Below are 23,432 nucleotides of genomic sequence, written 5' to 3' on the forward strand. Positions count from 1 at the left end.
TTTTTTTTTTACTTTAGAGCAGTCTTCTCACCTGGCTGGGGGATGATGGGAGTTGCAGCCCACATCTGTTGAGAGGACTAGTTGGTTTGAGAAAATATTCCTCTCAAAAGCACTGGCATATTGTTAATATTTATGCCCTCTACACTAGAAGCTTTTTAAAAAGTTATATACTAACCTTTTTATTTCTCTAACACAAAGCTTTCCAATTCTTCAGAGAAACCAATTTGTTTTTTTTTTTTTTTCCTTGAGGGGAACCCCCCTCCACAGCCTCAAATGCTTTTTCCTGTTAAACAAGATCATCTTGTTTTCCAACTGGCATTGCCAGAGCAGTTATATAAACATGGTTATTTTAAATATATATTTTTTGTTTTATAAAGAAGCCACTAAAGATTCAGAAGCATAAAAGGACACCATCTCAATAAATAGAATGATACGCTACTCTTTTCCAGCTTGACAACATTTAATGGGATTATTTACAGTTACGCAGAGATGATGTCTGGGTATTTGTGTCAAACCTACATTTGCAGAGGCATTGTGTAATACTGAGAACAGTTGAGGTTGATACACACATAAATCTCCACCTGATGTGAGAGCCCAAATGCAGCATTTGAAATCATGCATCTCCAGAAGTGGTAAATTAATGGCTCAAAGAGCCAGTATGCAGCCATGTAAACCAAATAGCTTTCAGACTTCCTTGATGACTCAGTGTTTTCCAAGAGGGAGCTCTCACTGGTGATATATGAATGGGGAAAGTTCAGTAAAGCACCAGTACACACAAGACTTTTTGTGAGGTAGAATGTAAATGTCCAGATATATGGAAAAGGTTATAGGTGATTGGCTGGATTATGCAATGTGACGAGTTCAACTCATCACATCATCCCAAACATGCATTTCACAGTGGTAGGATAAGATGGCTGTGACAAAGCCAACATTTTAGGAGAAATTCATTTCATTGCCTCTCCACATAGAAAAGAGTAACAAAAACACTTTTTAAAAAACACAACTAAGGCTTCACTCAGTTTTAGCAATTTCCCCACATGTTAAGTGACATAGTGGGACATTGCTGGAATTCTGAAGAGAACCATCTCATTCAATTAGTCTGCCACATGGACATAGCTCTGGCTCTATCCAGGATCACTCTGCATTTTACAGGCGAGAATTGAGCCCCCAAAAAACAAGAGTGTGAGTGTGTGTGTGCACGCATGAGAACATGTATTGACCCAGAAAAAAGAAAGGTAGCCATCCTGGAGAATAAGTGAGATAAATGACAGCATCAAAACAAATGGGATGCCTTTCACGTGGATAATAACTGACAACTAAAAGCGGGAATATGCAGTTCGTGACTGAGGCTGAGACTGTGGCTGCTGTGGTGCCTGCTGTCCTTGTTGTTGCTGAAGTCGAATTTGCTGTGAATATGGATCTTCAAGAGACTTAATCAAGAGAGTGGTTTTCGGTCCTGTCTTCCATATAATGCCATTGAGATCTCTAACAGAAGACTCCACTGTGATACTGTGGGTACCAACAATGATGAAGTTCAAGAGGAACTGTGTGCTGAAGTAATCATTGTGAGGCTCAACCATCTGCTCCATTTCATTTGTCAGGGTGTCAATGGGCATCTGAAAAAACAAAGAGTCAGAACAGCATTTCATGATGTTTCTCTAAAAGAGAATTCAGTTGCTACATAGGACACAGTGGTTCCTTAAACAACATTACAACTTCCTGAAAAGGATTAAATAAGATGATCTATATGCTACATCTTCATTTAGCAAGCCTAAGCAAAGTGCAAGCAAAGTACAATTATTATAAACTGCTCAGCTGTCCATATCTAAAAACAGGATTTGGGAATCTCTAACTGGCCATGCCAAGTGATCAGCATTTTCTCATTTGAATAAATTTGTTTCCTGCTGCCACACAGCTGTGTGATCTTGGCAGATTACAATGCTAGGGCATTTCAGCACCACTGCCAAAATAGCAAGTGGAGAAAAGGATTATCTGTTCCAGCACCCTTTACTTCCAAGATGTAAATGATACACTAGGGAGGGCAAGTTTCCCATGAAGATGTGATCAGAAACATCTAGGCCAGCTCATATTCAAGGGTCTAATTTTCAAAAGGGGTAAAATTCTCAGAGAAGTTTGTACCCACATTAAAACACTATAGAAACAAGATGCGGAAATACCTGCCATCCAACAAATGAAAGGAAACCTGAGATCCATATTCTCATGGGTTTAAGACTGCACAACTGCTGATAGTTTATGACTATACTTTTTCTTACCTTGTAGTCTTGCCCGGATTTGCTCTGCAGTGTTGAAGATACATTTAGACAGATAGACTGAATTTTGCGGAAAAGGCCTGGTTTGGAGCCATGCTGGACTACTCCTTCTACCTTTAAGGCCAATTGTTGGTTATTCTGAACTACAATGGGCTCAGCAGGGTTACGTGGAGATGGTGACAGAGCAAGCTGAAATAGATTTATATTTACTGCAGTTTCTTTAAAAAAATATTATATTTCACTCAAGAAAACATATGCTCATTCCCAAACTAATTTCAGACTACATATGATTGATTTAGAATCTTATTGCAGTCATCTCATTTTCTGTTAAATTTTTCCAGAGAACTTCAGATTTCCTTAAGATAAATGGGAACCAATTTCATTACCTTTCTAATGCATTCCATGATGTATAGCTCTTGTTACCAACTTATCTTATTTTATTAACATGAGTGAAGATGGATTTTGATTATATATATTGGGGGGGCGGGGGGGGGGGGGCGGTTCCCATAGGGTTCACTGTATTGCATTCTTGAATGCCTTTTTTTCTAAAATACCTTTGCAAGTATCTTCACCCATGTTAATAAAATAAGATAATTTGGTAACAAGATAGATACATCATGAAACACATTATTAGAAAGGTAATGCAATGCCTTTGCAAGGTATTTTACCACCACATATACATGTAAGTTCAGCATTCCCTAAATCCTCTCCAGCAGTTTGGAGACAAGGTACCATGAATACAATTCAAGATTGTTGTAATTAAATATCAGTAGTAAATGGTCTTAATGGCACTGGGGATGGAGGGTAGATGACAGGCAAAACATTAAATCAAGGACAAATTCCAACAGTGAAAGCAAACAGAAGGGAGCAGAGGGCAAAGACTTTTACAGTGCTCTAGATAAAGGGCATTGGGGTCATATTTTATCATCATGAGCAGTAGTGCATTATCAGCTGTAAATCCACTTCAGTATGTTGCTTCCTTCCATAGAATGAAAATATTTTTATTTTCCATAAATAAGACTCTAGCTATAATGGTTCCATACTGGGGGAAGTTAAATATTCTGCACAACCAAGCTTTAAAGGTTTCTCTAGACTGAGCTACTTCAGGCAACAACTGAAAATGGAGAAGGAGTCCATGTCACCCATCACTTCAAAAACCCTTCCCGCACATAAAGAAGTGAGTATATCAGAGAGGAAAATTCAGCTTAGCCTGCTTTGTGATATGTGAAGTTTTTTTTTTTTTTTTTAAAGTCCTTTAAGATTCATGTCTGGAATCTGACAGCAGATTGAACTCAGCAGTATATTTAACGACACAGGGCCAGGTGTACTTTGGCTTGGTGGTTGCTGTTGTTGTGTGCTTTCAAGACGTTTCTGACTTATGGCAAACTTAAGGCAATCCTATCACAGCTTCATCTCATAGCAGTACTGTAGCATTTAAAGGCCCAACACCATTTGCATGGGCCTTTTCAACCTAACCACATGGGCAATAGCAATAGCAGCTTCATTTATATACCACTTCATATCACATTGACAGTCTCTAAATGGTTTGCAACTGTAAGCTAGTTGCCCCCATCAAGCTGGGTACTCATTTTAGTGACCTTGGAAGGATGCAAGGATGAGTTGACCCTGAGCTCCTGACTGGGATTGAACTCATAACCTTGTGGTTTTCTGAATGTATAGCCACAGTACTCGCATCTAACCACTGCACCACTGGGGTCAATAAAATGTGTGTGTGTGTGTGTATACACTCATGTACATTGTGCAATCTGCTCTGCCTGGTTTGGGGCCATGAAACTTTAAATAAAGAATAAAGAAACAGAAGAATAGTTCTTACATTGCTGTCACTGTGGATGAAAGGAATTCCAGTAATCCTTAATGGAAGAAAGCCTTATGCACTGGGGAATGAATGCTACCAACCGTCTACAATCTTTTGGTAAGATCTCTTGCTTGTTAAGGACCCTTAACTTTTGACTCTGACAGCTGTTAAATACACATAGTTCAAGTAACTTCAAACAGACGTTAACTCAGCTGTTATTGACACAGCCAACTGATTAAAAGAAGGAAGTCCAAAACTTGGCATACCTGCTCTAAAGAGATTTAATGCAGCTGTTCCCAACCTGGAAACCTCCAGATTTGCTGGTCAATCAAAACAATTTTGCATGAAACATTGAGATTGCACATGGAACAGTGAAGGACAACATATACTAAATTTAATCCATGTTTTTAACATGCCTATAAGGCTAAATAAAAGAGAGTGACGTAGTGGTTTGAGCATTGGACAACTGGGGTTTAAATCCTTGCTCAGCCATGGAAACCCACTGGGTGACCCTGGGCAAGTCACACATTTGCAGCCTCAGAGGAAGGCAAGACAAACCCCGCTGAACAAATCTTGACAAGATGACTTGAAGGCACACAGCAACAACAACAACAGAGAGAGGTTGTGTTGTTCTTTATTACACAAGACATACACACAGTGTAGTGATATGCAACTATAGTCAACACCATAATTATTATAAGAAAACTAAGAAAGAAAAGGCACTATCTGAGATTCTGCTTCATGATTCTCCACAATACAGCACTGTGACACAGAGACAGCATATCTTCTGTACAGTCAAAAGTACCACCTGGCTAAAGTATCTGTAGACAGTATGTGAAATATGCAAATAAAACATGTTTGGATTTCTCTAAAACATGAATCTTGTGTTTATGCAACTAAGAAAAGGTGTTCTTTGGCAGCATGGATAGTCTTTACTGGTTCCTTTCAATATATGCATCATTTGTATAGAAAATCTGCATGTGTACTTGGAAACTTAATTACTTTATAGGAAATACAAACAAAAATTCATCAGTGATACTTTTATTGGCCAACTGAAACGCACAATATGTTTGTTGAAAGCTTTTGAAGCTCCATGGTACACTGTGAATTTTGGTTGGCCAATAAAGGTATCACTGATGAATTCTGTTTGTATTTCTTAAATGGCCAACACAGCTACCCCTGAATGTTTACTTTATAGGAAGGATATGAGGTTAATGGCATGACAGCATTTGAGACAACATTACACCAAATGGATAGTCAATAAAACCAACCATTAAAATGAGGCAGGAAAAATGAAGCAATAAGATAAACCACAAGAGTTTAAAAGATACATGAGTGAATATCAAAATCTATCAAACCATCCAATTTTATTGCACAAACATATCAAGAGTTCACAGGCCCAATTCAGCTTAGGAATGCCATCAAAGTTTTAGAGTGACCAGCGCTAAGTGGAAATGAAAAATGAGAACACACAGCACAGGCTTTCTCACATATTTCTTTCAGAAATATTACAGAAGTGAAAAAAATTGTACATAACAAATACATATTTATATAGTAAGCCTTAAAAATAATTACTGTGCTGCATCCAGCATAACTGTTTTTGTTAATTATGATTAGCTCCACTTCTGAGGGGCATAGCTATTGGGGGCAGGAGACCAACATGATAACACTGACGTCAAATAAGAATTCTCCACCCAAATGAAACTTCCTTTCAGTTGCCAAATTTCTAGCACTGCAGTGACACAAAACTTCACCTGAGCATTCAGAAATACAGTTTAGGCACTCAAAGGAAAGGGGAGGCAAATTTTTTAAAGAAATATGAATAAGCAAATACATACAAGAGTTCTAGATGTGAATGGTCTCAATAGATTTGTCTCTGCAATGTTTAAAATTTGAGGACTGAAGGGGCTACACCCCAGTCACTCTTATTTTACAACTCAGTCATTTCCCCAGCTTTCTATACCGCCTTCTCTCCCCTTCCTCCCACCTGTCTCTTTTGCTCTCCCCGGTTATGTTGTATCAGGTACTATACAAAATGAGGGAGACAGTCACAATAGCTTTGTACTGCTCCTGCCACCTAGGAGGAAAGAGATGTTGTTTGCTCATGTTCTTTTCCCCAGTCTTAAAGGGGGCAGAAGATACAGAGCCAAACAGGATCTCTCACATTACAGAAAAACAAAAGAAAGTAATAAAATCAATGTGTGTGTCCCTATCCAAACCTATTTAGGGCAGTGGTAAATCTGTTGGAAATATTCCTCCCCATACTGCTACTTGTCTCATGGGGGGAAAAAAGGATACCCTATCTTGTTTGACTCCTGCTGCGAGCTGGCACAATTCAGCTATAGCAATCTTATTAGGCTGTGCAGAACACAAATTTATCCATAATATCTTTCCCTGCTTCATGGAATCAAGGTAGCTGGACAGTAGAGACGTATAGTTTTTCTTGAGGATAAAGAAAGAGTGCTGCACAGCAGTGAGAACTTATTTGACAGGGAAATGCAAAATACAATCTGCCTCACATTTGAAAAAATGCCTGATATATTTCCCTCATAGGATCAGCATGCTGCCCTTTTAAGGGAAGGAAAGAAGTGCTCCTCCACACATTCTTTACAGAGAAAAATTTGTGTGAGGGGGGAAATTACAACTAGAAATATAGTCAAGTTTTGAATTACACATCTTCATGGAAGAAGAACATAAAATCTAATGGATATCATTTCTGCTGACTAATATCTTGGAACAGTTTAAGGTCTGTTTGAAAAATAATTTCCACAGCCTAACATTTACTTCCAGTTCAGTTATGAATATCAGCTGAGTAAGAATTTGAGGTAACATTTTACCCTGCAGACAACAGGTAACTAGATAGTTGGATCAGCAATTGTCCCACTCTTTCTCCTGCCTGCCATTACACAGATTATAATCAGAATATCTTTTCTTTAACTGCAGTTGAAATCCAGTGTGACTATAGCTTACCTTAATGCTAGTTGACTGTAGCTTCTGGAAAAAATACCTCTGAAACGACATGGGGACTTTCAACAAGGCAATGACTGCACTACATAGACAAGCTGTGTGCTGGAACAAAACAATGCCAGACCAGATCAGTCTTAATCCTTTTTACAGCAGGGACAGGAAATAGCATGTACTTTAGTGTTATCCCCACAGTTGCTTGCACTTAAGAAATCAAGACAAACCATCGCTAGGATTATGAACAGCACAGAGACTGGAAAACTTCCCAGCAGATCCAGTTGCTTTCCTCTACAACAGTGGTCCCCAAACTGTGCGCTTTAAGAGATTTTGGACTTCACCTCCCAGAAGCCTCAGCCATGTTGGCCAATAGTCTGGAATTCCAGGAGCTCAAATCCAAAATCTCTTAAAGGGAACAGTTTGAGAATCATTGCTCTACAAGATAGCAGTCCCTTTAATAGCTCTAAGGTAATTTGGAAGACAGAACAATAATGCTCTTTCTCCTGAGCTTTCTTCCTTTCCTTCCTTCAACACATGACTGAACAGACATCATTCTTCTTATATACCTTTCCTAGGTACATAATGTGATCATTAAGTTATGGGAAAGAAAGGAGAAGCCAAAGCAGACTGATTTGTAGGAGTTTTACATAGGTGTTTTTTTGGGGATCTGCAGAGGCAAAATGGAACGCCAGACACAGCAGTTCAAAAGGGAGGGTTGCAAATGGGTAAAGTTTTAGAAAGTAAGTACCGAAAGAAAGAAAGAAAGAAAGAAAGAAAGAAAGAAAGAAAGAAAGAAAGAAAGAAAGAAAGGCATGGCAGGAACTAAACAGGAAACTAATCTGAAGGAAAATCCTGAAACTTTAGGAAGAACAGCTACGCCAAAATGCTGTGGACAGATTGCCCTTGGGGCTATCTGTTATGAAATGGCAGAAGTGGCCAGCGAGAAATGAACACCAGAACTACCAAGTCAAGATCAAACCAAAGGCCTATCTAGATGCCACTGGAAACCCTAAAAATAGGACACGAGAACAATAACCATTGCTTGCTGGTGCTCAGCCTCTTATTTTTATTTTACTTTTCCGCAATAGTTCACACAACTAAAATAGTAAGTATGCCTCTCTCTGCTCAAACTTAAGAGACGAGAATCTTATTTTTTTTCTCAAAGGGATGAAATGGAAATGACTTATTATTTTACACAGCACTGTACATACAATCTTTTTAATTGAGATCAGTACTGATTTCAGACTTGAAATCAGACCTGGTTCCAAGTATAGTGGGACCTTGTTATCCGCTGGGGTTTGGTTCCAGGATCCCCCATGAATAACACAATCTGTGGATGCTCAAGTTCTATTAAATACAATGGCAGAGCAAAATGGTGTCCCTTATATAAAATTGAAAATCAAGGTTTTCTATCAGGAATTCATACTTTTTTTTTTTGAATATTTTCAAACTGTGGATGCTTGAATCCATGGATAAAAAATCCGTGTATAAGGAGGGCTGACTGTATAGGCAACAGAATAACCTCATCCAGACTAAAGAAATTGTTCTCCACCTTGTACTGAAGTTAGTGTAAATGGTACATGTGGTCTTGGATGACCTGGTCCAATGAGAGACACTCTGCACTGGTGAAAAGTTGTACAGAAACACAATCAGCTTTAACAAATAAAAGTAAAGGCAGCCTTTAAGAGGCTTCACAGATGAGTTACTGTTTTACAGAACCAGATTTGTTTGGCTTGGCTCAGTGACTTTTTGAACAAATGAACAAATATTTGTGAATCAATTCAATGCAGATAGCCAGACATTGCTGTCTGGTTTCTTATAGTTTCAGCAAATGAATTACAGATTACTGCACTTTTGATTTGTCCCTTTAAAGTTACACTGCCTATATGAAATATAAAACTGGAACTGTCTGATTAAAAATAATAATTGTAAGCCGCCCTGAGAGCCATTAGGGCTGAAGGGTGGGGTATAAATACCTAAATAAATAAATAAATAAATAAAACTGGCAGTGCAAGTCATAAAAATGATGCACTCTATGCTCAAAAGGAATCTCTAACTTTGCTTTGTCTTAGAAATGTCTTTCCTCCTGTCTCTATGTTAGAGTGTTTCACGCTGACAATAAAAACCTGAAGACTTAACTCCTTGACATGAGAAAATTTACAATACCAGTATTTTAGAAGCCTCAATGACAAACTAGGAATTACTTGCCATGTAAGATACAGGTGCGTATTTTCTATTCAGTGATTCCACTTCCTCCAGCACATGACTGAACACAGACATCATTCTTCTTTCATATTCACTTGTGACATGTGCCACTCCAGCAGAACCATATTCCTGAAAGCTAGAGAAGAAATTACATGCCAGTGATGCCCAATCTGTATTTTTTCTAACTTGTCCTCACAGCCTTCGCAACTTTTACACCCTTTAAGTCTCATGATTGAAAGAAAAGACATGACAAACAGTCAAAGTAAAAATATTAATTGCTCTCTTAATGAAGATTTTATAATTCTATACAGAAACCTAGAAAAAACTTTTATTGGTGTACCACCTTGCATCATAATAGCAAGGTGGAAAGGTGGCAAGGTGGAAAAAAAATTATTGTCCTACATCAGATAACTCAAAACATGATATTGTATGCATACAAAAATGGACCTCTAGAGATAGCAATTAAATAAACAAAGATATGGCAGATTTCACAGTAAAGTAATTGGTTTCCCTTCATATTGAGTACATCAATGAAAACAGTGAAGATACATAACCCCTGAAAACTGACAAATCTATGGAATTATGTTTGACATCATTGATCGTATTCTGCTGTTTATCACATCTTCCTATAATTTTGCTTTATTTTACACTGTAACTTTTGACTTTTTTAAACTATGGGGTCTGTGTTTGCTCTAAAAACCAAATAACTTTGCTGTACGTGAAAAACAAATAGTATCCAATAAAATTAACAATTTATGGGAAATGTGGTGTCCCAAGTAATTAGCACAATCTCCTTGGATGGTTTCTACAATATCACAGGCGTCTTCAGTACTATAACACTTAACATGAAAATAATATTAATCTTGCTATTCAGATGAAAATGTTCACTTAATCCAAACATTCCAGTCCCCTTAAAATTTCCTTGCACATCTTTACAAAAAAATCTCTCTCTCTTGATATACCTCAGTCATGCGTGCATGGTAGCTGCTTGTGCACCATGTTCAACACTTTTACAAAGAACTGAATCCATGAGAAACGTCACAGTAACCCAGCAGTGCTGCATGGATGGCATCTGCAGAGTGGACTCTCTCTCTTGGCAAAAGGAAAATGTTCATCTACAGAACCCACCCATTGTGAGTGAATGAGTTGTAGCCTGTTAGTAATGCAGCATGAAAGCTTCCCTTCCTCACCTCCATCCTGGGAGAAGAAAGGAAAAACATTCTGTATTCCATTTGGGTTTTAGAGCAGAATAAAAGCAGTGCTGCTTTTTTCTCCTCCAAATATAAGAGAGGAAGGGGTTGTCTGCATGGGCCCAAAGGCCCGTGTTCCCTCCGGCTTCGCATCTTCCAGTTCAGACAACACAGGTCAAAACTTTGGGGCCAGGATCGGTCCCAATCCTACCATACTGAACACAGTTCCAATGGATCTGGTCCAATCCCAGGGTAAACAGCCATTAACCAGGGTCAATTTGAACCCTGGTTTACTACAGAACTGTGTATACATTTATCTTTGCAACAGAACTGTGTATACATTTTTCAGGAGCACCTGGCAACAGTGCTCACCCAGGTCGACATGGGGATGGGCAGGTATTTTACACACCTGGAAACTCTGCTGCAAACCCTGCCTGTTTACATGGTTCTCCATGCTCCTTACCTTGCCGCACCATCGCTAGTATTGAGAAGCCCCCTATCACCATGTCTGATGCAGAAACAGAGGAACCTGACCACATGGGTGCAGCCAGGTGCCCCGTTTCCACATCAGAAATGGTGATGAAGAGGTTCTCAATATCAGCAACATGGCAAGGAAAGGAGTGTGTGACAGTATCACCAGTAGCGAGTCTTGGGCCATCAGGGGTACGGGTGTGTAAAACACCCACCCATCCTGACCCAGGTGAACACTGTGGCCAGGTGCTCCTGGAAAATGTATACACAGTTCTGTTAGTTTCAGCAATATAGTATTGCTCTCGTGCCCGCAAAAAATATTTTCAACCATTTGGAAAAAATCAAAACACACTGAAGTTTATTTGTGTGTGGTATCCCCATGGAGGTACATTTTGAGATAATTTTTCCAATTTTTAGTCTCAAAGGATCTGATCTAGCATCTGTTATATCAACAAATATCAGAGTAGGCCCAAGGGGGTATTTTTAAAATCAGTGCTAGCTTTATATTACTAATGTTGTCATGTAACTCCATACTTGTCAATGGTATTGCAACAAAGACTAAGTATCTTGTTCATTTTGGGAACTGAAAGAGCTAAGGAAGAAAATGCAGGTGATTCAATATGCAAATAGATCTTATAGCACCTTTGAGACTGAGAGAAAGAGTTGGTACCATAATGCTTCCACCTTCTTTCTCTCAGTCTCATTGGTGCTACAAGATCCCTTTGCATGCTAATCAATTCAAACACAGTTAATGTCTTGTCCTGTGCCATGAAACACACACACAAATTAAATAGGCTTGGAATTTCATGCCCTAATTCTATTCAAACTGCAATGCCCAGAAGCCTCTATAACATCCAGGTGCCCCATGGCATAGGCAAGAGTTCTTCTAGTTCTGTCTTGAACACTGTACAAAAGCAGGATAACCATTGCTTTTTAATTGTTTTTCTAAATTTTTCTGCCATTCCCATGAAAGATCATTTAACCCAATCATCATTATACTTCAAAGAAACCTGGATTTAAACAGAATTGTATTTTTGTTGTTTTGATTAGTGTCTAAACAACCACTTGTGCACAGTGCCAAGATATTAATGTACAGTATATTAATATTGAATTGTCATATTTTTATTGAAAATAATAGTTTTTTATTATTATTAAATCTTTTAAAATTAGAATAGTTTTCAATAATATGGCTGCTGGTACACTGAAAAAAGCAAAAGAAACTACCCATTTTCACTGTGAAGTAGAGGGGAAAAAACCCAAAATTTAAGTGAATGATGAATATTGGCAAAACAGTTAAGTTCAATTAATAAGGCCCATTTAGCTTTTAGTGAAACATAATTTAAATTAAAGATGACCAAATAAAATAAATGATAATTTGAAGGGACTCTGGAATACATTTGACACTTGGGTAACTTTACATAAGTTATATTATAGCAACATAGAACAGATAAACTACTACTGTTTTTTTTACTCTTGCAAGTTTTCAATTTAAATGAGAAAAGGCTGGGTAATGGGGGGGGGTGAAGAAAGTACATTTTCATCACACTTACCTTGCAGAGTCAGGATCTAAAATTAGAGCTTCAATTGCATGTGATATCAATAAACAACTCTGCTGTTGTCTGATGTAATGTTAAAGTTGAACAAATGAAATGTGTGAAATTTGTTTTATATTGTATGATACATAATATGACAGCCACGAGTTATTATAATTAAAACGGCCTTCATTACAGTGAATGGAGGGAGGGAGATATAGGTCATCATGAGTTTTATTTAAGTAATTCAAATCACAGAATCAGAGTTGGAGGATATCACACAAGCAATCCAGTCAAACCCCTTCTCATCCTTGGGCATGGTTGGGCAAGGAGACTGGAAGACTCTACTTCCTCATGTAAACTAACTATAACTGGCCTTCAGTATCCATGGATTTTGGATCCACGGATTCAACTATCCATGGCTTGAAAATATCCCCCCCCCCCCGAAACCAAACTGCAGCAGATACCAGGGGGCTATAGGACAATTTGTTATTACATATGAACTGGGACAAGTTGTGTTAATTTAAACATAAATTTGATTGAACCAATCAAAGACAAAACTGTTGTTTCTCATCATGGCTAATTTAAAAAGAACATAATTTTTACCAGGTTCTGACCCAGTAAGAAACTGAAGTTAATTTAAACCCCAAGTAGATGGCTCCAATCTCTTTGTGACTATACTAGAGAAAAAGAGGGCAGCAGTTTTTAAGTCTTATGTTTGAACAAGGCTGTTATTTGGTGCCAAACAACTTGATTATGCTATGCACACATGGCAGCAAGATGTATTCAGGCCCAAGTTCATATTACAAACACACAGTATGTTTTATAAATCAATGTAAGCAGTAACTCTGTCTTGATCAGGATCTAGGGAATCTGAGCTTATATGTAATAGAAAAAGAACCGTATATACTTGTGTATAAGTTGATCTCCTGTATAAGTCAGTTTTTGGGGCCAAAATCACGGATTTTGATATGATCCATGGATAAGTCGAGGGTCAAACACTGGGGCAAGTTACAAAAGATCTAAAGGGGGAAACAAAGCACCACTTCCCTCCCTCCTTCTCTCTCAGCTCTCTCCTAAGGGTCACAGTCTCGGCATGGAAAATGGGGAACAAACCTCGGCGTGCACACACACACACACACACATTCTCTCTCTCTCTCTCTGCCTCTCCCTTCACCCCCATGATTTCCAAGGCTCATGGCTTGAAAAACAGGATACAAACCTCTCTCTTTCTTCCCTTCACCTCCACGATTTGCAAGGCTCATGGCCTGCAAAATGGGGTAGATACCCAGGGTGGTTTGTGGCATGTTCTGCTACTGCTGATTTTTCTGGCTGGCCCAGTTTGCAATGTCTCTCATGTTTCATGATTCTTGTTTGCACACTGCATTTGGTGGTCCCTATGTAGACTTGTCCACAGCTGCATGGTATGCGGTAAACTCCTGCAGCTGTGAGAGGATCTCTTTGGTCCTTGGCTGAGCGAAGCATTTGCTGGATTTTCTTCATCAGTTTGTAAACCATTTGAAGGTTATGCTTCCTCACCACTTTGCCTATTCTCTCTGTGACTCCTTTGATGTAGGGTAAAAGTACCTTCCCTTTAGGACTACCAAATGCAGTGTGCAAACAAGAATCAAGGAACATAGCCACATAGCCCCACAAAAAACTATGGATGCTGGCCATGAAAGCCTTCGACTTTACATTTATAAGCAATATTAACCTATTCCCTCATATATAAGTCAACCCATGATTTGAGTCCATTTTCTGGCATAAATTTCTCGACTTATAGTTGAGTATATATGGTAGTTTCTCATAGCTGTGAAAAACACTCAAAAGGTGTTAAACACAGGACGGGCCTGGATGAACAGTTCAGAGGATGTGGTCCAGGAACTCTGGAACAGCCATGTGTACATTTACAATCATACGACAAGATTCACATTTGCAACTGAGGAATTATTTGCTGCAGCAGCTCCCAGACCCAAAGGAAAACAAAAACTGTCCTCAAAAGAGAGTAGCAGAGCATACAGTATAAGCATAACTAGGGAAAAAAATTTTTGGGTATACCATCCAGAAATTTCCAAGGGATTCCACAACTTGTACTTCAAAAAATATGAGCCTCTTAAAAAAATCTAGGCAGATTCTGGGCCACTTGTATTGAAAGATCTCCCTGCCCAGCAAAACCCAAAACTAATTTCATATTAAGTTCTATTTGGCTGCAGGTTTCATAAACTGAATAGAAGAGGGAAGGACCTCGGGGATAACAATTGGGAAAGTCCTATCTCTGAGACTTTAGAACCCATAACTAATGGGTGGATGGAATTGAGTGAACTCCGCTGAACTAGATAAGAGTAATAATTTGACTTAGTAGCAAAGTTATTAGCATTGAATTCTACCTAACAAACTGCAATAACATTCAACTTGTTTTTGAAGAGGAACTGGTATGTAGAAATCTCTTTATGTTTGTTCCTCAGGTTTTGCAACTCTTGAATTCCCTTAATAAATCCTTTATTTGAAAGCATAGCCCCTTGGGAAAAATGACTGGGCCCTGCATTTTAAACAGCAGGATACAGCTCCACATTCCTCAAAGTTGCTGAGTCTGCATCAAAGGATGATTGATAAAGATCTCCGTATCTTGCAGCTAGGTTCCGGAATTCTTCCATGGAGAATTTCATCTATAGCCGTGGTCAGGGTGGGGTACAGGTAAAGAAAAATAAAACACTGCTCATGACTTATTATACAGAATATAAAGAAGATCAAACATACACAGTGTCCTTGATTGAAGTCTTCAGTTGCTTAGTTCAACTAGTAAGACTCTGCTCCAGAGACCATGCTGTCTGTCCCAGAAAGAATCACTCCATAACTCCACCATTCCTCATCTAAAATTAGCGGCAAAGCAGACAGCCCTGAAGGGGTGGTGTGACTCTACCCCTGCCAGAGCCAGATTGGAGCCATGCAAACTGCATGCCGCAGCCCCAATCTGGCCATCCTCTGCCTCAAATAGAAGCAGAAAAAGTCAGCTCCTATTTGGGGCAGAAAAAAGCCACCCCTTCAGCTCTATAGCCAGCTTTTCATCGGCTCTGGGCCAAGTGGCGTCTGAACACCACGCCCCCAGGTCACCCAGATGCCAGTCAACATGTAATTACTGGCACAGCTTCTGGGTGATTCGGGGGCATGGCGTGTCTAAATGCCATGCCCCCAAGCCAGGAAGCTGGCTTTACCAGGCTGTCTGTTTTGGCCCTTAGTTAAGTTTCCCTATCTTCTTTGGTTCCTATCTCCCACCAGCCATACAAATGGAAGTGGTAGGAGGTTTCTGGCAGGCTGCTCAGAATCCAGTTAGAGCTCACTGTTTGTGATTCAAGCTCATTACCTCTCTTCATAGTTGCTTCTGCACTGAAACTTGCCTAGTCTTGTTTCCTCTTCTCCATTGATTTGCTCTTAAGCTGTTATGCTTATACAATCCATGTCTTGCCTCGCTTCTGACCCCCTCTCAACAATTCCTGTACCCATATGAGTTTCGGTAAATATCCCTTAGGAGCAGAATCTTTTCCATTCTTTCCTAGAATACTCTCCCTATACAGCCCACTAGTTGGCTAGACTTATTTTGGCCTTCAAAAGGCAGACGAAAGCCACAGAATTCTATCAGTCATTTGGAATCTGGGGACTGAAGGTTTTTTTTTTTAATGCTGCCCTGTTTTATTAAATTTGTATTATTAATTTGCTCCAATTCAGAACTAATTTATGCATTTTTAAAAATTCTGCTGTGGTTACCACCACAGCTCCTTGTATGCTGTGATACAGGATACGATTTCACTATACCACTTTTTTTTGTACATTTCAATATTCTTCATGAATTTAAAAGCATAAATAAAATCACAAATACATAACAACCATTAAAAAAACAACTGTTACTAATTGTCTTTTATTTATTTTAAACCAATTTAAAAAACTACAGGCTTAGATTGCTTCAGCAAATATACCAGCCAAGTGAAACAGGGGGATTAATAGATATGGGAGGGCATAAAGGAAAAGGTAGGCAGGAAAGAAAGGATGCAGCAGCACCTTTAAGACTAGCTGATATATTTAAGTATGAACTTTTGTGGATTTTATATAAGGGAAATATAAAAGGGTAAAGACTACATGAAAAGGAGGATACGTTCTTTAGGGATATCATTCTCACAGTGGTGTCACTGAAAATAATTAATCAGTTATGTTTATATTTTTGCCTACATGTGTAAATGTGTCCCCCCAGTGTCCCTTCACCTGGGGATGTTTATTGTCTCCCTGCTGGGATCCAAGGAGGTGGTTATGTCATTCCTCCAGCTCTATGTGTGCCTGGTGTTTCCTCCAGACCCTCACCAGCAGCTGTGCTGGACAGTGAGGCACTCAGCATGTTTGCATTCCCACTCTCTCCTGTTGCTCAAGAGAATCCACCCATGCCTTCTCCTCTCTCTGTCTTCTTTGTCCACTCTAGTAGCTTCCTTCTTCCCCTTTAAGCTCCCCAGCCTTTGTGTATTTTAATAATTTTTACAACCAACATGGGTGAAGCACACACTGAAGATCCCACTGTAAAGCTAGATAATAAGATCAATATTCTATCTATAGAAGGCCTGTACCACCCAGCAGCTTGTTGCAAAGGGAGTCTCATACTCCAATATATAGTTCAGCAACAACAGCTCCCCACGTTTTGTGTGAGAGTTCACTTTCCTTATCTTAGTACACCAGTCCAAGCAAAAATATAGTTGCATAATGACAGCAGAGTCAGAAGGGAGCACTTACCTGGTTGGAAATCCGTCCACACCGTTGGAGGTCACTACCTGAGGCCATGGCAATTGTTGTGGCAATGGCAGGTGGTGGACTAGTCTTCAGGCTATTACAGGTGCAGATGAGCTGAGAGAAAGCCTGAAGAAGGTCAATCCGCAGTTTGACAAATCCGCACTGAAAGCTCAAAGGGTTAAGCGGTGTGCTGGCAGCCTGGGAAAAAGAGACAACACCACAGAAGAAAGACTTGGAGGTGGATAATCTGGGTCAAAAGCAAAATATCAGTAAATTGCTCCCTTCCAACAGTTCAGAAATCATTTCTCCACAGGGAAAATAAAGGAATTTGCTTTTGTGAGATCGTTATACTTCATTTGGGAGGCTGCCATATGGCTCTGATCTTGTTTCTTCAACAACATACATGGCATACTATACATCATAAAGATTATTAATATTATCATTTTCTTTCCTCCAGAAATGGAACTCAAGGCAACTTACAATAAATAAATAAATAAATAAATAAATAAAAGAGATCCACATTAAAAAGGAATTAAACTATCAACAACTTTAAAAAAACAATTTAAAACATACAGTTGAAAATTATAAAAATATTTTTTTTTAAAAAAACAGTACAACATCCTCTTAAAAGCTCTTTTCCAAAAAAGAAATATTTCAGTTCTCAAAGCCTCCTGAAATATTTTTTTTTAAAAAAAAGGCTGACTCCCTAAAGGAGGACTTTCTCTGGGAAAGGAATTCCAGAGCTGCAGGGTAGCTAACAAGAAGGTCCTGCCATGCTTCCCTGTTAATTGTGCCTGTGAATAAGGTGGGACTGAGAGAAGAGCCCCTCCAGAGGATATAAGGGCCAAGGTCATAATCAGCATTTTCAATTGTGCCTAGAAGCAGACCAGTAGCCAATGGACATGTTGTAACAAGTGAGTTGCATGGTTCCAGTAACCATCCCCAATTTAATCCTCTGGCTGCAGTTTTGTACCAAATTTTCATTCCAAACATGCTTCAAAGGCAGACCTAGAGTGCGTTACAGTAATCCAAGATGTGGCAAAACTGCCTGCCCTCAACAGAATGATGTGCAGCTAATGTGGGTTGCTGGACTGTCTTGACATGGTAACAGAGCAACTCATAGACATGCCAGGTAGCTACGAGGGACAAAGTGAAATTATTGATTAGAAGCATTGGGTTACTTTACTTTATATTTACAGTCAGCCCTCCATATCTATGGATATTTTTATCCACGGATTTAAGCATCCACAACTTGAAAATACTTTAAAAATAGATAAATTCTAAAAAGCAAATCTTGATTTTTGCCATTTTATATAAAAGACACCATTGTACTATGCCGTTGCATGTAATGGGACTTGAGCATTCATGGATTCTGGTATCCTGGAACCAAACCCTAGTGGATACCAACAGCCCACTGTACTTGTTTTCAACATGTAACCATTTCCTCAAGACTCATTAGTGTACACTAGCATTAAATGTATCTCCTTTTTGAGCAAGCATGGACAAGAAAGATTTGTTGTGTCCAGAAAACTCAGAAGACATCAACAATAGTGTTTTTTGTATATATGAACTTATCTGGACTAGATTAGTCACTGTGATCACTATTCAGTAATATTCAGCAAGGCCAAGGGTGGCCTTTGAAATTCCTACAATTTCCATGTATGTCCAAGGCTATCTTACTAGGCTTTTTCAAAAATTTGTTAACTTAAAATTAATTGGCCATTAATTTATCTCAGGGAAAAAGAGGAGCATCAGATGCAGTTTTCCAGTGGTGTAAATTAAAGAAACAAGTAGCTAGTTGCAGAAAATCTGAAGGGCAGGGATGGATGATGTATGCTGGAACTGAGTATTAGGTATTTGTCCCATCCCTGTGAAGGATGCCGTAAGGATTTAAGGTACAGTCATTCAGATTTATTTACATTTACTTGTTTCTTGAATTTAAAGCCCACTTTTCTCCTGATGCCCAGGACCTCAGAATCCTTAACACAGGTAGATAAAAAGGACTACAGATGTCACCACAGGTTTTGATTGAAGCACCACCATATGTGGGTCACAGACATAAGAGTTTTAGTCGTAGGTATATTGCTACAGTACATGTAATCTTGGCTTGCAAAAAAAAAAAACTTTTGTGGTTATAACTAATTAAAGGGATATTTTTTATTAAAAAATCATTTCTGCTGAAACACTACACAAAAATTTTATAGACAGTCATTTTTAGTGTCACTGCCTCTGATGGGATCAACCAATGAAGTACGCACCCCCTAGTGATGCCACTGTGACAAACAGCCTTATTCCAGAATTAGAAACATTTTCACTCACATTGTGCAATGCAAGACTGAAGCAATTTAATGAAACTGGGAAGTTAAACCACACTTGTGCCTGTCTTCTTCTTCCCACTAGACCAACTTTGATGGTAATTTTTACATCCTGCAATTTATTTATTTATTTAGAGATCAAATACAGACAAGCTACGTCTCACAACTAAATATAATATACACACACATACACAGCTGCCACTTTTTTGCCTGCTCTCCTTCTTCCAGGAGGGGAAATTAGGGATTTCTACAAACATACAACTAAATGAGTACTGTCAAAGCTGTGTTTATGTATTTCCTGTGTACCTCACCTTTTCTCCAAGGTCAGGTCAGGTTACAGGAACAAACCTGTGAGACAGATAAACTATGACCACCCCAAGGTCATTTCTTATTCTCCAGGATGAAAGGGGATTTCACCCCAAATCCCATTGGGACCTGCCCAGTTTTCTAGCCACCACATTCTCTCATGACTTACATTTGGAGTAACACTTTATTCCTAAAGTTTTACTTGCCCAAATTTAATACTCTCCTATTTCCTAATCCCATTTCAAATTAAGTGGTGGATTTGGCATTTCTCAGATTTGCAATTCATTATGAGAGAAGAATGTTATATAAAATGTTGAAGCTAAGTTTCCAGTGTATTAAACGTCAATGACATGAAAACTATTTTTTTATTATTTATGGATCCTAAATATAAAATAAGTGTAGCTCCTTGTAGTGTATTTCTAATACAACAAGAAAAGTTAGCACTTCTTGTTTAATAGTTTAGCATATGTAGAAAATAGTTCCACTTCAGCAAATGCAACATTTGATTAAATGTGGTAAACAAAAGAGGGAGGAAAGCCCTTCATTTTACAGAAGAGAACTCTGATACTTGGCTGATTACACAAGGAATCAGAGATTCCTCAAATTGCAGCCAAGACTGGTATTGTTCAGACTTGGCCTTCTCTATGCGAATTTGAATTTTAAAAAATGCAGGAACTAAAGCAGTTCTCCCAAAACAGTTATTTATACCTGGATTTACTACTAGAATAAACTACCTAAATTACCAATGATGCAACTACTTGAATAAAATTAGTTACTTCTGTATTGACCACACAGCTAATTCCATAAGGACCACACTACTGAGGGACAGTTTAGACAATATAGAAGCAAATAACTATTGTTAAATTTTGTCCGGACCGGGAATTCGTTTCAGCCAAGGAGTGCCTCTATCCAGCTGAGGCCAACATGTACAGGGAGCACGTAACTCTTTTTTTTCCACTGGCTTCCAATTAGTTTCTGGAGCTAATTCCTAGCGTTGGTGACAACTTTGAAAGCCCTGAATGGTTTGAGATAGTGATATCTCAAGAACTTCCCAGCCCATTGAGATTATCTCTAAAGGCCCTCCTGTGTGCCTCAACAACCCAGAAACATGCTTATTTGGAACAAGAGTAAGGGCCTTTTTGGTGTTATACCTAAATCTCACTTCCTCATTTAAAACCTTTTGGAAGCTGCAGAAATCTTCCTTTTTAAGAAGGCAAACAGAACATGTAGTTTTCAAATTTACCATTTAATGTCATCAATTTTAATAAAATATTTGATATACCTTTCCTACTGTTGAGCTACTGTGCTATTATTTTGACATTTTCATATTCAGCAGGTATATTTCTTTTTTAAATTGGAAAAATCTTTTAAGCTATTAAGTTTATTGTTTGTATTGATAGTCAACTTGAGCTCCCAGAAAGAAAAGTACAGTATTAACTTTTTTTGGGGGGGAATACCTCCATTATTTTTTAAAGTTGTGGATGGTGTGGCTTAGTGGGTTGAGTGTTGTAATATGACTCTGGATTCCAGGGTTTGATTCTCAGCTCAGCCATGAAAGCCACTGGGTGATCTTGGGCAAGTCACATGCTCTCAGCCTCAGGGGAAGGCAATAACAAACCTCCGCTGAACAAATCTGGCCAAGAAAATTCCGTAATAGGTTCACCTTACGGTTCTCATAAATCAGAAATGATTTAAAAGGCACACAACAACATGGATGGAGTAGACTATGCCTGCTTAAAACGATAAGTATGTCAAATCTCAGCAATGCCTAGATCTGCCCAGACTCCACAGATCATGACCTCTCAATAGACCACTACACTGTTATCAACCCTGAGATGACATAGAATCTAAATATTTCAGTGAGAGGACCTGTAGTCTCCACACCAAATGTGTTACTGAAAAAGCGCCCAGCTACCTGAACACAGGTTTCAGATGAATCACTGCTAAAGTGACAGCTCCTCTGAAAGTACAACTCCTTAGTGCATAGTACTACCTGACTCAGGATAACAGAGAATGAACACACCACTGATATTTCCAGTGTTTTTGAAGAATCTAACTAAAAACACCATAAGTGAGGAGGAAAACGGCTTTAACTTACATATGTATAATAAGTAACGTGTGTGTGTGTGTGTGGGGATTTACACTTACCGTTAAGGATGCTATTCCTTTGTGATATGATTTTAGTGATTCAGCGATGCAAGACAGTGCCGAACTATAATCATCCTCCTGCAGCCCTGTTAAGCACTGCTCTGCATGGGAAAACTCCTTCAAACTGTTCAGCCAGAAGTAGAAGTGTTCTGAAGCCACCTGAGTCAGCAAGCTTTGATAGAGCTCTCTGGCCATGCCATGGTTACCCTACAGAGGGAAACAGGAGACTGTAATTGAAAAAGCATGAGGCTGTCCGTATCTAACACAAAGCACACAACAGGAATGGATACACACACACCTCAAAGTGTGTGTGTGTGTGCGCGCGCGTGCGTATTAAAATCAATCTTGCAGTGTTTATCTTGAACAAACTCAAGGATTTTGAATATTTTTGGTGTATCTCCCATCCCTGCCTTGCTCAGAAATATGCTCCAACTAACAGTTACCAAACGGTAATCTTTTGATTTGTAGCCCCAATGTCCACTAGGATGGTGCTGATGGAAGTAATAATCCATTCAGGGATTCTTCCCTATCTTCTTTGGTTCGGTTTGTAAACCATTCTTCCTGTGCCCCACACATGCCACTACCACACTTAATCCATAATCTCTCATCTCATATTATCAGTCTAAACAGCCATGGAAAAAGTTTGTTTTAAATTCTGAAACTGCAGAATTATATTCAACATTTCTGAAGAATACTCACCCTGTTGTTTAATAATAATGCCCAGCCTGAGAGTCCTACAAGCTTACTAACTATTTTGCAACTTTCTGATTGTAAGTAAAGTGACTGTCCTTCATTATCTCTTTTTTTATTCTACTGGAACAATGTGACTCTAAACCAGGGGTAGGCAACCTGCGGCCCGCGGGCCGGATGCGGCCCGGCAAGGCCTTGGGACCGGCCCCAGCCCGGTCCTGCCGCCAATTGCCGCCGGAGCCTTTGGCCTCTTGTGTGAGGACATGGGGTCTTTGACCTATCAGGAGGAGGTGGGCAAGGGGGGGGGGGCAAGCGGCAGGCAAGGGGGGGCAATTATTTATAGAAGCCTCCGAAACATGCATTTATATTAACATTTTTGTAACAAATTTAACAATTTTTTTTTGCGTGTCCTCCATTTTTTTTAAAAAGTGTCCTCCATTTGAAAAGTTTGTCTTATATTTGTCCCGGTTTATTTATTTAATTAATTTTGTAAAAAAATAAAATAAAAAATATTTAATTATTTATTTTTTTTGGCTTCGGCCTCCCAGTTGTCTGAGGGACAGCAACCGGGCCCCCGGCTCAAAAAGGCTGCCTACCCCTGCTCTAAACACTAGGCTAGGCCAATTAATTACAGTGCGCCTGCGTCATACGCGGGTGCATCTTACACAGCTTCCAGCATATGATGGAAGCTGCACCGGTAGAAGTGGTGCTGCGTGTCAGAAAGAGTAATGGTGAACATGCCAATGGTGCACACACCACTG

At 39.1% G+C, this 23,432-nt stretch overlaps 1 protein-coding gene across 1 annotated transcript in view; it reads right to left on the reverse strand.

Annotated features, from left to right (window-relative positions):
- Window positions 1-447: 447 nt before the first annotated feature.
- INTS7 (integrator complex subunit 7) overlaps window positions 448-23,432 on the reverse strand; it is a 52,515-nt gene continuing 29,530 nt past the window's right edge. The window contains 8 exon segments of the mRNA XM_042439268.1: window positions 448-1,616; window positions 2,274-2,459; window positions 7,057-7,155; window positions 9,256-9,388; window positions 12,464-12,532; window positions 15,008-15,111; window positions 17,216-17,410; window positions 21,982-22,188. Of these exon segments, the coding sequence (XP_042295202.1) occupies window positions 1,317-1,616; window positions 2,274-2,459; window positions 7,057-7,155; window positions 9,256-9,388; window positions 12,464-12,532; window positions 15,008-15,111; window positions 17,216-17,410; window positions 21,982-22,188 (1,293 nt within the window). The 3' untranslated portion in view covers window positions 448-1,316.

Source organism: Sceloporus undulatus, chromosome 1 (assembly GCF_019175285.1).
Source record: "Sceloporus undulatus isolate JIND9_A2432 ecotype Alabama chromosome 1, SceUnd_v1.1, whole genome shotgun sequence".
In the NCBI taxonomy this organism is placed as follows: domain Eukaryota; kingdom Metazoa; phylum Chordata; class Lepidosauria; order Squamata; family Phrynosomatidae; genus Sceloporus; species Sceloporus undulatus.